This window comes from Oryzias latipes, chromosome 13 (genome assembly GCF_053564925.1).
Source record: "Oryzias latipes strain Hd-rR chromosome 13, Olatipes_Hd-rR_3.1".
NCBI lineage: Eukaryota > Metazoa > Chordata > Actinopteri > Beloniformes > Adrianichthyidae > Oryzias > Oryzias latipes.
In genome coordinates this window covers 10,338,761-10,354,844 of record NC_136249.1, presented here as the reverse complement: position 1 = coordinate 10,354,844, position 16,084 = coordinate 10,338,761, and the positions used below count along the sequence as shown (strand labels likewise).

The window sequence follows — 16,084 nt, the reverse complement described above, 5'->3', positions numbered from 1 at the left end:
GTTTGAGAGTGGAAAAATAAAAAAAGAGTCAAACTAGGGGATCTTTTTTTTGTTGTCGCAATGAAAATAAGAAAAATATTTAGGAGGCCCGAGTTGGCTGCCTCCCCATCCTACAGGGGCTCTCTGTCTGCCGTCCAGCCAGCCGCCCTGGGGCCGCCCGGTGTGGCCGCCCGGTGTGGCCGCCCGGTGTGGCCGCCCGGTGTGGCCGCCCGGTGTGGCCATTGTGATCGCTCCAAGTGGGCCTCATATGGTTTAAAAGTGGGCCTTGCATGGATTTGTCCGCAGTTTCTGTGGCTTTGCCAGCCCCTGGGCGGCGCCGCTCTGTTGCTCTGCAGGACCCTGGGTGGCGGAGCTCCAACACTGCCCATCGGACCTCTGGCAAGCATAGTGGGCGGCTGTGGTGCAGCGGTAGGGCAGTCAACCCATGATCATAAGATTGTAGGTTCGATTCCCGCCTTGCACGCCCATGAGTCGAAGTGTCCTTGGGCAAGACACTGAACCCCACCTTGCCTCTGGTGGTAGGCAGGCGCCTGTGTTTGGCAGCGGAGCCGCCATCAGTGTGTGAATGTGTGAGTGAATGTGTGTGTGACTGGGTGAATGGGTCTGTGACTGTAAAGCGCTTTGTCCTTGTAGGAAGAAAGGCGCTATACAAGTATACGCCATTTCCCATTTAGTGAGCCAGCCCACTGAGCGACCACAAAACACAGGTGGGGCCGACACAGAGACTGCAGTCAAACCCGTTCAGGGCCCGCTTTTAAACTTTATGGGTCCCACTTGGCCTTGCTGGCTGGGTGCAGGGTGTATCCCTCCTTCGCCCAACAGTAGCCAGGACCGTTTCAAGCAAACCCGCACCTCCAGTGGGTTGTCTGTGCAGAATTGTTGGTCAAGTGACTTATTTAATTAGAAAAAAGTATTTCCATTGCAGTTTTGTGACAAATGTCAATTTCGATACGCCTCAAAAACACCTTCTCCAAGCGCAAAAACTTTTCAAAAGGGACGTGTTTCCATTGAGAGAACATATTATTGCAATTCTGCAATTTCATGGTCAATAGAAACACATCTAGTCAAAGATGTGGATTCTTGCAATGTAACAATTTTTATCACCGGAAATGGGTGGAGTTTTTGTGAGTTGGTTCTGAATGGGACTTGTAACGTAATGAAAAGAAAGAAATATAGTTGCAAGAAGCTACATATGACAAGGTCATTCTTAAAGCGCATTCAAGAACGTTCTGCATGGGGGTTCTTGAATGCGCTTTTATTGTTCAGTATTCACACTGGACCATCACTACCCATTGCTAATGCAAGTACTCACGGATGGGAAAAGGCTTGGTGCTAAATGTCAAAGTGGTGCAAATCTGCCGATTCTTACTCCAGGCTTTATCGTTCACAGTTCTATTCCGATATATAAAAGACATGATGTCATATAACTTAGTCCAGACACAAACTGCAATTATTAATTTCTCCTCCATGATCAATTTTCAAACTGTTGACTGTCAAACTGATAAGAAAACGTGCTACCCATACATCACTACCAAACCCAAGTCCCTGATTGGTCAAAGTTCAACGGGTTTAATTTTCAACGCGGTTTCAGCGACCACGTGTTTTGAACATAGAGCCCAAAAACAGACCTAAAAATTTGTGCAGCGATGCAATAACGCGTAAGGACGAAACATGCATTTTAAAGCATTTAGAAAAAGACTATTTTTCATAAGTGGTTGCTGTGCATTCCGAATGCAACTTCCTGGGATCTGAAGTACCTTTTATCCTCACACTAATGTTTACTAAAGCTTTCCAAAATACAATAACAATAAATTTTGGCTCTGCATGTTGTTAAGGCGCCAGCCACATTAATGCAAGTAGCAAAAGCTAGAAGCAGCATTGAGACATTAGGGCTAATGCAGGACAAGGGTAGGTGAGGATACAAGAGGGTCAATACCAACCTGCTCTCACTGCCTTGCTCCTTCTTCTCTCTGACCTTTAACCATCTCCTTAACAGGAAACGCCTGCGGCGAGGTGACGCGCTCGGCGTGGAGCAGCTTGACCAGGAAGATGCTGCGTCTTCATCGCTGGATGGCGTGATTTCAATGGATGGTAGCTGAAGGTACTCCTTGGAGCTGGAGCGAGATCTGGCCGTCAGGTGAGTGTTAGCAATCCGTGCTCGTTCAAGCTCCCTTTCACTAGGCACGTTCCTCATCCGACGCATCTTGAAGCGCTTTCGGCGAAGAGTTGGAGTGGAGGAGCTCGATCGGACACAGCCATCTGACACAGGGTGGTTTCCTCCATCAGAATATACTGGAGCGTCTTGCGGCACACTCACCTGGAGCGAAGGAGGTCTAAGAGTGTCAGCCATGGCCTTTATTTTTTTTCAACATGAACTTAGCTCTTAAGGTATAAAATTATTTGCTTTTCAAATTGCTAGACAACAATTGTATTGCTTAAAAAATAAAGTCAAAAAGGACTGCAATAGCCCCTTCACTTAGCCCTTTGGACATTAAAGACTTTGTTGAGTGCTGACTGAGTTGGCAAAAAAAAAAGAGATCCTAAACTCGACAAAGTCCTCCTGCTTCTCCTCAGCTGTTGCTGAATATGGATCAGTTTAGCAGCTGGCAGACAGTCTGTGAAGTCCTGTCTTGAGGCAGTAAAGTCAGCCACTCAGGCCGGACAGAAGAGGGCTTCAGCAGATTAGATAACAAAAGGGGTTCTGTTCTAAGAGCAGGAGATGAAACATGCATAAGGCCTGTCATGGGCTGTAACAAAACTCCTTCGTTGTTTCTCTCCAGGGACACGCAGCCCAAGTTACACACAAACTCATTTAAACACTGGCTATGTACTGTCCAGGCAGTCAAAGCTGTTTCACAATGTTAAAGACGAGTTCTCCAGCTGTTGGACCCTTTTAACACCATTACTAATGCAGAGTGCAGGCCTAGGAGGTTTTTTGTTGTTGCTTTGTTGTCACTTTGGGCAAAAGAGGAGGGACGCTTGGTCTGACTTGGTCCTGTGCCAGACGCCGATGTCCGTACAGAGATCCAGTCTGTCGTTGACTCCGTGTCGGTTTAGCCTACAAGTCAGAGGGAGGTGATAGGACTTCAAGTCTGAGGGAAATGATGAACAAGTTAAGCAGCCATACAACACCAGCTAATTATCAGCCAGGCAAGACAATATGTACAGGAAGACACAGTCACAGGCAGACAACAGGATAACTGATGGTAAACAGGTTAATCTACTAAACAAATCCACCACCATGCACCAGCGTGAGTCTATCTGTTCCTAACACCTTTCTATCCCAACATGGTGTTAAGAGTAGCAAGACCTTTAAGCTTTTTATCTGTGACTGCAAACAAAAAGCAGTCACAAAGAAAAATATCACCACACAAGCCATCAATATGTTTCCTTCCTGCTTACAGATTTAATTTGAATGTTTTTGAGTGTACAAGCCAAACCACATATTCCTGTTATTCTCAGCTCTGAAGATTTCCTTAAATTGTTTGATGATAAAAATCTCAAATATTAGACATAAGTTGAATCAAGTTTTTTCTACCATCAGCCCAGAGCAGGCTGAAGCAGTAGAAGTGAATGCATCCATAGAAACCTCGGTAACATTAGACTGCTTCACTGCTGTAGATCAACCGGAAATACAGTAACATCAGTTAGTACGTCCTCCAAAACCTCAACTTGTCTCTTAGACCCAGTCCCCACTAAGCTTTTTAATAACTTCCCCCTAACTAATGATTCCATATTAACTATGATAAATACCTCTCTGGAAACAGGTTATGTACCACAGTCTTTTAAATATGCAGTAGGGCTGGGCGATATGGTCAGCCCAGCCCTACTGCAAAATAAAATCTCAGATTTTATTTTTTTCAATTCGATTTCTGATTTTTCCCCAATCCCCTCCTCCCCCCACTTAAGGAAAGCAATAAGTACAAACGGCAGACAACTTAAAGCAAATTTTGCTTTTATTTTATCAAACGCAAGACAAATGTAACCGCCATTTCAGGGATGAATAATAAATAAATGAACACACTCTTGGAATCAAAGTTAAGTATAAGATTTTTCTTCTTCTCACTCCCTTTTGGACTTCTGTTGTTTATATGATTTTGTTTTATATGATTTTCTTGTTTTACCATGTTTTTGTCTAATTTTGTTATTCTACACTTGTTTTTACTTGTCCAAAATAAAAGGTCACTTACTTAGAGTCCCAGCTGTGTTTTAAGTCACACTTTGTAGTCTTGACTAAAAGGAGACACACATTTACCTTGAGAGTAGCACCATTTTCTAAAAGATTAACAATACAGCTCATATCTGGTCTAAGGTTTTAATTAAATTAAGAAACCCCGTCTTCTCCACGGAGCAGATGATGAAGCAGCAGGAGTCGCAAACACCTACAGGGCAATAGCCACTTTGAAGATTTTCAGTCAGGGTTTAGACCTCACCCCAACACTGAAACTGCACTAGTTAGAGTCTCTAATGACTTGTTATTGGCCTCAGAAAAGTGACTACTTTCTATTCTGGTCCTGTTAGATGTCAGTGCAGCCTTCGACACTATTGACCAAAGTATTTTACTCCAAAGGTTAGAGGATGACATCGGGATCAGTGAATCTGCCCTCCAGTGGTTTAAATCCTATTTATCTGATAGGTACCAGTTTGTTAAGGTAAATGGACAGTCCTGTCATTGTACTCAAGTTAGCTACGGAGTCGCACTTGGCTCAGTTTTTGGACCCATCCAGTTTATGATTTACACGCTACCCTTAGGAATCCTAACCAGGAAACACAGCATTCATTTTCACTGTTATGCAGATGATACGCAGTTGTATTTATCCATTAAACCTGACCAGAATGACCATATAGAGAAACTGAATGACTGCATCAGACACATCAAGACCTGGATGACAATTAATTACCTCCTCCTGAACCCAGAAAAACACTGAGGTCATTATACTAGGTCCTAAAAACCTCAGAGATGCTCTGTCTGCTCAGATAGTCTCCCCAGATGGCGTAAGTATAGCCTCCAATTCCTCAGTTAGAAATTGAGGGGTTTTATTTGACCAGAATTTATCATTTAAGACTCACATGTCACAGGCATGTAAAACTGCATTTTTTTCACCTACGAAATATAACTAAGATCAGAAATATATTATCTAAAAGTGATGCTGAAAAACTCATCCATGCATTTGTTACGTCGAGGCTGGATAACTTTAACTCTTTGTTTGCGGCGTGTCCTAAGAGTTCCTTATAAAGTCTCCAGCTTGTTCAGAACGCAGCAGCTAGATTGTTAGCAGGAACTAACAGAAGAGATCAAATCACTCCTGTGTTGGTTTTGCTCCATTGGCTCCCAGTTGATTCTAGAATCAAGTTCAAAATCTTCCTGTTAACCTATAAGGCCTTACATGGTATGGCCCCGTCCTATATTAAAGATCTCATAGTGCCTTACCAACCAAACAGAAAACTTCACTCACAAAATGCAGGACTGCTTGTGGTTCCTAGAATTTATAAAAGCACTGTTGGAGGTAGAGCGTTTAGCCACCAAGCCCCTGTTTCATGGAATAAACTCCCAGCTCATGTAAGAGAGGCCGACACAGTTTCTACATTCAAAGTTAGGTTTAAAACATTCCTCTTTGGACTGACCTATTTCCAGGCTAGCTGTAATCAGAGATTATTTAACTTACTATTAACATGTTTGAATCAAATGTAATAAAAATAACAATTAGTTGTTATTGCTAGAGGTTAGAAGTTGGGGAAAGTATGGTGCACTGGGTGTTCAGTCCTCTATTCTCATCTACTTCTCCTCTCCTCCTCTCTTCTATTCTTATTCCATTTATTCCAGTTGGCTCGTTCATGCTCCTGCACCTGGCCATGGACTCTGGCTCGTCTCGTGCCCCCAGCTGTCCCCCAACTCCATCTGGATGAAGCCCATCTGCTGGACTATTTGAACATGTAGTTGTAGAGTTTGATACGCTAATTACTCTCTAATAGTCACCGCCTGTGCGCCCTGGTAGAGGATCGCTCCTTCATGTCCCTGAGGTTTCTTCTTTTCTTCCCAGTATCCGTTTTACCGAGGGTCTAAGGGCAGGGATGCCCAGTTGAGCCTAATCTGTTTCGTTTCGTTTAGCCATTACCTTTTGAATTCTACGACTTCATGTTCTTAACAATTTCATGTTTGTTATACAATTACTGGTATGAAGTCCATTGAGATGAATGTCGTTGTAATATTGGGCTATATACTGTATATATATATAAAAAATAGAATTGAATTAAATATGACTTGACCGGCATGGATCTGTTCCACAATACACACATTTGGCTAGTTACTAAATACTTTTCCAGCTTTCATTGCTCAAACTTCTCTGCTGACATTTCTCAAAAGTTCTTTCAGCAGACATCCATCTTATTGAATCAGAAAACTTAACAGCCATATCAACACACAAGCCATCAGTATGTTTACTTCCTGCTTACAGATGTTATCTAAATGTTTTTGAGTGTATAAGCCAAAATCATGTCTGTCAATTTCATACGAGGTACTTCAAAATCAATAGAGGCACAATATAATACGATTAGACATGGTATAAACCAGCACAAAGAAAAGACTATATGGCATTGTATCGCTCAACAATCAATAATTCTCTAAAAGCCTACACCATTAGAAATAACATCAGACCTATTTCTGCCTCAGCTGGGTGTCCACAACTCAAGAGACAACATGATTTAAGAGCTGTACAGTACAAAAGTTCACAAACAGAAGACACATCCAGAAAAGGAAATTTCTTTAAAAAATCAAGTCACATGTTTGATCCTAGATGTGGTCATGGTCAGAAGTGCAGCCAGTGTCATCAAATAGGACCCTGCAAATCCCTTCACTCTGGTGGCTATCCTGTTAAAGCAAAATAGGCAATAACAGCTGTTATACCCCTACAACAGGGGTGCTCATTAAGTTGATCGCGATCGACCGGTCGATCTTCAAGGACATGAGGGTAGATCGCAGGCCAGCAAAGATAAATAACAAAAAAAAAATGTACTTCTAAACAATCCACCAGCCAATCAAAATCCTCACTGAGAAGTACGGGACATGATTGACATGCAGAACGGCCAATCGGACATCTTCTAATGCATAGCTCACTGCACATGCGTGTCTAAATTCACCAAGCGCAAATTCTGTCCGTCATCAGAAAGTCGCTTTCTGACCGCAGCACGTCAAATCCCCGGGAGAAAACCACTCCGGACAACCAGAGTGTTTATTGAAGCCGCCCCGCGTGTGTCTTCCTGCTATCAGCTTTGCGGTTCTCCCCCAATAAATATGAGCTCATTAAGGAAGCTGTTTTTTTTTTCCGTGGCACGTGTTTCGTACAGAGCCAGCAGCGCCTTTGAAATGCCATGCTTCCCGCATTGCACGATTTACAACAGAGCATGACATAAGATAGTCACTGCTTTCTGTTTTTGTAATAAAACGCCATATCTGTTAATACAAAAGTATTTTTGTGTAATCTAACTGTGTGGTTTTTAATCATCAACAATGTACAACAAACATGTAACTAATAAACAAACATGTAACCTACCTACCTACCTACCTACCTACCTACCTACCTACCTACCTACCTACCTACCTACCTACCTACCTACCTACCTACCTACCTACCTACCTACCTACCTACCTACCTACCTACCAACCCACCTACCCACCTACCCACCTACCTGTAGATCTTCAAGACATCGTCGACTCAAAAGTAGCTCACATGGCAAAAAAGTGTGAGCATCCCTGCCCTACAACCAACCTACTCATCGCAATTTACAACATAATGACTAAATAATTGTGTAGTAAAAAACAATAAAATTGAAGGCTAAAAAAAATAAATCAATTAAAGAAAAACTTTACAATCTAAAATTATTTTAGGATTAAGTTATACATATAATATGCTAGAAGCCTGTGGTGAAGGGAGCAAGGTGTAAAAAACCAGGCTTGTGACAGAAATTCAAATATTTAAGAGAGAAATTTAGACTAGGGAGCAGCAAAAGGGGCAACAAAGCAAATGACCTGAGCAACAGGAACTGAAAACCAGACGCTTAAATACACAAGGGGTGATAAACTCAAATCAAAGCAGCTGTGGGAAATTGTCAACCTTAACCTGGTGTGACGGAACATCACAAGAACTAAGAAACTCAATCTGAAACCTAAATGTGAAAAGGACCACTTGTTTATGCTTTGGTTTTTTTCAAATAAGTTTTCAGTTCATGTCACTGTTTTTTAGCAGTGTGCACTTTTCAAATATTTTCATCCCATTTCTTAATTTAAAAAAAAAGAAAGATAGCTATTCACTTTGTGAACTATTACAGTTCAAAAAGTCGATAAATGTAGAATAAATGACGTTGCTCTTTTTAAATAAAAATTAAATATTAATAGTTTGTTTTTTATTCATAAAAAAAAACAATCAAGTATGTCTCTCTATAAAGGCTAAAGATGAAATTAATCAGATGAGGCATAAAAGCAAACTCAGCTTTCGCTGGGACCTATTTTGGCTGAAGTCATGTTCTTTGGTCAAGGCTGAGATTGTGCTTTGTCTCAAATCGTGACCACCCATCCATTATCGGCACAAGCATCGGTAAAAAGCATCCTGCAGCATCTATTTTTATGTAGCTTTTTACTCTATTTGCTTGTAACCTGAGAAAAGACATACACACTTCTGAAATGTTTTCCTTTTTATGCAACAAGACAAACACCACTTGCTAACTTGCAGTTAGCAACTTTTTTAAAAATATAAATAGTATCTATCTAAAAATATCTTGTAACCCTTTAACACCGGAGCTTTATCTTCAGTGTCGACGTTCTTTCGAGCACTATCTCTTTAATACAGAGCCCGTGGCGTGACCTGACATCGGTAAAAAAAACAAAAAAAGAAAAACGATTTTGTTCTCCCAAAATAATTGTGATTTTTACACAACCAGTATTTTCAACCGGAAATAAACTTAAATGCTTCCGGTTACATATTTAATAGAAAATCAATCCGGTTAATAGAAAACCAAAATGATCATTAGCTGTAACCTTAGATGTTCCAAAACTGAGAGGTTAAAATGAGCAAATGTAGCATTATTTGCTTGTGTCTAAATTTCTAGTTGTTGTTTTTTTCCATTAATCAATTAGGAACTTCATGACTCTTTCTAGTATTCCTGCACAACACCTGTATCTTTTCCTCAAAGCGTCCCTAAGACAAACAGGTAGGAATGTTTTTTTCTTTTAATAAATATTGGTACCAACAGCACAACAGAGAGAATAAAAGATCACTTTACTTTAGACACCTTTCTGAAAAACGATGGTGCTTTTAAGAGGAAACTTCCAAAGCAAACCCTGCCCTTATTAGTTTATACAGTCTGTAACATTTTAGCACCATAACCTATCCGCTCCAGCAGCCTTTAGGACTTCAAAGCAGCCTATTAATGCATTTTTTTTACATGCTAGTGTTGAGACTGATTTCTTTTGAAAACTATTCTGTCCATTAAAAAAAGTTCACAAACATTAGGACTTTAAGATTATTTCATTCTGTAAAATCAGACTCAAAACATCACTCCCTTCTTTCTCTCTTTTCCAAATGTAATCTTTTTTAAGCAAATAAAGCTGAATGCTCAAATAAAAAATCAAATCAAATCACAGAAACATAGTCTACAAAGTTTGCTGCATTCACTGCAAGATCTTGCAGTGAAAGTACACCTTTATGGGAGTGCATGAGGGGAGGCGTGCAAACTCCAAAAATGGAAATAACATATCTGACATGAGCAACCTGATATGAACCCAAAAAAATGTGCACTGTCTTCAATTTGCAGGTCCTGTAAGCTTGTATATGGATAGTCTCTGAAAAGACACCCAAAAGTGGGAAAGGACTTTGTCCAGAGTTTACTCCACCCACTTCGACTTAGTGGTAAAAGTGGCTGAATAGGCGGGACAAAGTAACAAGAGAAAATCATTTGAGGAACTGCTACATTTGGTCCAACAAACTAAGGAACGGAAACTGAAGGCTTGGTTTGAGCATCAAAATATTTATGGAAATGTGGCATTTACAGTTTTGAAAAACATGTAGGAAGCTTAAAGTAAGGGTTTGAAGACCAACAATGATAAATCATTCACCATTTCCTTTTAAAAGAATTCACCAGGCTGATTTGACTTTTTGTACTTAAGGATCTGTGTTGACATTGGAATAACCCACAGCATGTACCCAGGAACAAGTGTCATTAAATACCAGTCATCCTATACAGTGTAAAGTGCGGTTACACAAAGCATGCACACGCACAGTTACTAAGGGTGTGCTTCATCATGGATTAATCATGGCAAGACAACGTTTCTTGTTACAGTTTCACAGGTTCTCCATTTGAGGCCTCAAGTTATTCTGTGTCATGGCTGAACTTAATCCAAGTGAGCAGGTGGAGGGACTTTCCTTCCCAGCAGAAACGTTCATGAGCAGTAGAAAACCTGCCTGATTTTCAGGGCAGAATTTACTTCATTGGTTTGCAATAAATTAAAACTGCTTACTAGTAAAGCAGAGTAAAATAATATTAAACGCTAGTAAAGCTACTGACACAATTTCTACTTTATGCAATAAGTAGGAGATAAAAGGCAGACAAAAAGAAGCGTCATATCCTTTTTTCTACTTCAGACATTTAGAATAATCCTTACAATAAAATGACATTATGAAAGCAAATGTGTTAAATGTCAATCACACAAATTTAGCTATTTCTAGTTTGATAAATGTTTCTTGACACGCGTTATTCTATCTAAATTAAAGAGTTGAAATAAGCATAAAGAACACTAAAGCTGAATTCACATCGAACACCATTCATGCATCGGGGCCTCCGGTTTCACTAGCTGCATTTACATGGTCAAAGGTAATCGGAAAGAATGCCTGATTGGAAGAAAAAATGCGTCATGTAAACACGCCGTTTGGAATACTCTGCTCCGATCAGACTCGTTCAGATCAAAATTTTTTTCCGATCGAGATAGGTGGGTTATGGCGCTTGTTCGCCTTCTCCTAACCCTGGCTTTTACCAGCTCTGTTCCGCCACAAAAAAAGCACTGACCACACGGATTAAAAATAAAATGATGAGTGAACACGCTCTTCATAACAAGCATAACAACAATAAGAGCACGTATAGAAGATGATCTTGTATATTACCGAGCTGCCACATACTGTATATGTATGTGGCAGCTCGGCTTGTTTACAGCGGGACTCATTTCCTCTTCCAGTATTTTAGAGAGTACTGCGCATTCCCAAACGATTTATTCCGACCAAAAGTGTGGCCATGTAAACGTTTGTTCTAATCTGAAAAAGATTTTCTGGGCCCATGTGCACGGTTGAATTCTGATCCGATCTTTGATCCGATTTAAACATTTTGCACATGTAACCGCGGCTAGTGTTAAGTCAGTCATAATCAAAGTCCACATCAGACGTGGTGTGGCGGTCCAGCAGCAGTGTGTTTTGGACGTCAGGGTCATTTTGGGCGTCGCAGTGGGTCCAGATTGCAAATATCTGAACTTTGGCTAAGAGTTCAGATATTTGGTTTATGTTGTGTTGATGACGGGATCAGCAGGTGGAGTCTAAAACAAACATGGAGCAGAATTTGATCATTACTCTCCTGAACTTTATGATATTTTTTCTTCTTTGCATTGACACAATGTTTAAAAGATCCTCCAATTTTGTCATTGTTTTTATTTTTACACTCCTCTGACTAATGCAGGACAGCAAGTCACCAAACTGATAGAGATGCTCCTGAAAGCGGCCGTCATTCAGTCGCAGCTCGACCAGTAGACTTCGGTGAACCTCATCATATAAGGAGAGTCTCTGAATGATCTCATGAACCCAGACATGGAAGACTGACTACTGATGCTTTTGAAGCTCAACCTGATCTTTACATCATCTTTGTCTTTCATGCTTTGCAGATGTGATATACAGTCAATGCGTCCATGCAGCAAACTTTTGAGAGTTTCTTATCCCACATGCGTCTGGAGCGTCTAGTTTATGAATATATATTTTGACAAGCATCAAATTTGATGCACAGTAAAAGAGAGGCAGCAAATGCTAATTTCACGAGCAAATCATGTTGAATGTGAATGGAGCATGAGTGGAAACCATCAAGATGGTAAATATTAGGGATACTTTTATCCAAATATAACGTTACTAATGGGTTAAAATCTTTTTAGAATACTTTAAATAGTAATCTCAACTATCCTTTTTTTATGTATGTCCGATATTTGTTTGTTAATATCACCAACAGCAGCAAACTAGCCAGAATTGCTTTGCTTCCTCCACCATTAGAATTGTTTTTTTGATTTCTAGTTTGAAAACAGTTTTAGAGTTCTATAAGAATAAAATAATTTTGTTTAACATGTTTTAGTCCAGTCTTTACATGTAAAGTATGTGAGGATTTTTTAAACAATAAATACAATTAAATCGTGTAAAAATTGCAGCATAATGTCTGATAAACAAGTTTTTCAACTGTTTTAAACTATTTACAGATATAGAACTCCATGTTTGAGCTTCATCAAACTGAGGTGTAGACTGTAGACTGTATTTTTTTGACAAAAACTATTGGATGTGTTTTTTTCCCCCCTATTTGTCCCGGCCAGCAGCTGAACAAACAGATTGAAGCTGAGATCCTTTCATGTTGGACAGATTTTATTTATACAACTGGGGTTCTGCTACATAGTCAGTGAGCAAAGCAGGTGTATAGTTGGATAAACCAATTTTTTATACAAAAAAAAAAGATTTACTTAGTTTTAGATTATAGATCAGTCAGAAAGGTGAAAGTGTGAGGCAGAAGTGGAAAAAAGAGCTAAGAAAAAAATGGTTGGAGAGGAGGAAGAGGGTAATGAGGGGGAAGGGTGGAGGGCAGAAGAAAAAATAACAGTGAGTGAAAATCACAAAGTAGTCCACAGAAGTTGCTTGAGACTAAATGTTATCAGAGTCACTAATTACAGTTTACCAAGGGCATGCATTTTAGTGCACAACCACAAACGTCTACACACTCAAATGTCCACACAAAAAAGCACTAATATACCGGTAATTATTGTCTGCACCCATTTAGGGAGTCTTTACAAAGTAAGGCATTACAGTAATACATAACGTTTTCTTGTAAATATAGTGTAAGGCATTGCTGTAAAATGCTTTGCAATATGCCTAATACATGTTCAGTAAATTGTGTGTTAGAACCCACCCAAAATGTAATTGTTCAAAGTAGCAGGATGTTAACAATAAAAAAAAAAGTTTTTGTTTGTTGATGGTCTTTTCAGGTTTTTTTTAAAACTCATCTTGACTTAGAAAATTCAGTCATTATTCCTGTAGGGCTTCATGAACCAAAATATTTTCATTTTTCTGTTCCTTTGTGGTGTTTTTTCATACCATACGTTTTCCGTTATGCTTTTGCAGGTTAGGTTGAGCAATTTTAACCTGCTTTCATTTTGTGTTTTGGTCTGAGATGCTTTCGTTTTCCATTTAGTCTCTTTTCTTCAAAATTAAAAGACTATATTTTTATTCGGATAGAATAGGCCTGGGGTGAGCAAACTACGGCCCGAGGGCCATATGTGGCCCATCAAACTCTTCATTCTGGCCCGCAAAACTAGAGTAAAGTATATTAATAATCCTTATTAATGTTTTATTTTCTGGTGTCTCCCCATAGATGGTGCACTACAAATAAATGGACCTTTGTTTAAGTGCAGAAAGTTATTCTGCATTCATGTGGTGTTGAAAGACTTGTTTTTTTAACGTTCATGTGTGTTTACTTAGTTGGACAGTCATTTTTCGGATTATTCCAACACCACACGAACGCAACATTTCTCTCACTTGGTTTACTGCAAACATCGTCAACTGCCAATCCAAGGGATATTGCCCAACCCTAATTACCCTTCATTTAAAATTGAAATCTGTTTGTCACAACACATTATGTTCTAATTCTGCATGGATTACTAAGAAAGTAACTTAATACATGACAGGGACCACCTTTAAATGACAGGAACAAGTAATCTGGCATTGATTACGTTGTGGAGGGAACTTTCAACACACATAACTCTACACACACCAACACACAAATACAGACAGATTTCATAGATTACTCGTGTATGTAGGCATACAAACATGGATGTGCAGAGGTGAGCAGGAAGGTGTGTTCAGGTGAGTGAGAAAAGCCCCATGGAGAAGAAATCTGGCATATTTTATTGTGACTTAAAATAATTGATTTTCTCGTCTCCTCTTAGAAGAAAATAAACAATAATTAACATTCTCTTTAGACCCATCTTTGTGTTTATAAATGGTTTTACTTTGACAACATTTTCTAAGTGCCATTAGATCTAAATGTGATAAGTGGGAGCATAATAGAGCCATCTAGGTTTTATCTATAGTTGAACATTGTTCTAAGCAAGTTTTGATGTAAAAAATTATACAGGAATGCACAAATTAATGTGAACTTTAACCACAGACCAACTGTAACAAAATGCCAGAGTGAAAAAAAGAGTAGCAAGTACAGCAGGCCAATAGGAACAAATTTAGGTAGTTGAATGTAAACTTAATCTTTTCAATTTAAAATTTTTACCATTTGTTCCTTAAAAATGTAATGTTTTTTTTTAAATGGCAAAAAAAATAAAAAAAATAAACCAAGTTGCTCCCAATAACCAAACACCGCTGATGTGGTTTAAAAGAGAAATATGAGGCACAAATGGGAGCGGGATTCTAACCATGGGTGATGTGATGGGCCCATGCCTTGCACATCAGCAAAAGCCCAAATAATCGGGCCATCTTGGGTCTCAGAGTTTCTCATCCGAACATTAGCTGGTTGAACAGATGGACCTACCACAGAGTGGCTTTGCTGTTACAGCTGAGATAAAGATCACAGTTTTCCATCACTGTAATGACTGCACGACATGGAATGGTCATGTGACCACTTTCCCCCCCATGACTTATTACTGACCATCAGGGTTGAGCTCTATTGTTCCCTGCCTCTCTGCCTCTCTATTCTTAGCCCTGTGTCCTTGTCAGCAGAATGACAAAGACAGAGGATGGATTATAGAGGTATACTACTGTTGATTAACGCTGGAAAAAACCCAACATACAGTTCTGATCACTCAAAAGACACAAAAGATACGAAAACATAAAAAATAGTATATATAGTATCAAAAAAGGTTGTAGTCATATGAATAATTTAATTAATTTTTAATGACTTCAATGTAATTCTGACAGCCAAATAAAGCAGCATGGGTCTAAAATACTACTAATCAGTGCTATAGAACTAATCAATGATGACAGCAGGGGTTACTGACAGAATCAGGCTGTGGATGCAACACTGGTTATATAGCATGTGAAGAAGACACGACTTTGAAATCCAACTCCGATTGTCTTTTGAGGTATTTCAAAAGCTTTCCTGGTGGTCTTTTATTTATGAATACGCTGTTTCCATCCATCCATCTTCTTCCGCTCATCTAGGACCTGGTCATGGGGGTAGAAGTCTAAGCAAAGATGCAGAGACTTTCCTTTCCCGGTCTCTTACTCCAGCTCCTCTGGGGGGACCCCGAGGTTTTCCCAGGCCAACCGAGACATGTACTCTCTGCAGCGTGTCCTGGGTCTTCCACTGGGTCCCTGCCCAGTGGGGCATGCCCGAAACACCTTCCCTGGGAGGCGTCCAGGAGGCATCCAGACCAGAAGCCCAAGCCACCTGCTCCTTTCAATGTGGAGGAGCACCGGCTATACTCCATGCTCTCTCCGTGTGAACAAGCTTCTCACCATATCTCTAAGGGAGTGCCCAGCCAGGCAGCCACCCTACGGAGGAAGCTCATTTCAGGCTATTGAGCATAGGTGAATATTGGAATAAAAAAGTGACCATTATCAAAAAGCTTGTTTACTAGGACATACTTTCTACAGAGCAACAAGAGTGGTGGGCAGGACTAGACCCTGTCGTCTATCGGTTCACATGATGTCCCACTAGCTTACAACTCCTCACACCCCCAATCTAACATTACTGGTGAGCAATATTGGAGCTATCAGTTTTGAGCCAGATTCCAGCTCAGACGAGGAAAACAAAGACGTATAGGGACCTATTCGTCTGCAAGTGGATGCATCAGAGT

General features: G+C 40.0%; 1 protein-coding gene across 20 annotated transcripts in view; it reads right to left on the bottom strand.

Moving 5' to 3' along the window:
• The window catches only part of gramd1bb (GRAM domain containing 1Bb), a 144,242-nt gene that overhangs the window by 94,126 nt on the left and 34,032 nt on the right, over nt 1-16,084 (bottom strand). For 13 of the 20 annotated variants that reach the window (XM_023961255.2, XM_078929690.1, XM_078929691.1 and 10 more), the window contains exon 1: nt 1,941-5,825. The exons of 5 other annotated variants lie outside the window; for them this stretch is intronic. In XM_023961255.2, coding sequence (XP_023817023.1) covers nt 1,941-2,350 — 410 coding nt within the window. In that variant the 5' untranslated portion in view covers nt 2,351-5,825. Of the gene's footprint in view, nt 1-1,940; nt 5,826-16,084 lie in introns of those variants that run through there. 2 more of the 20 variants (XM_078929689.1, XM_078929696.1) reach the window with 2 other exon arrangements.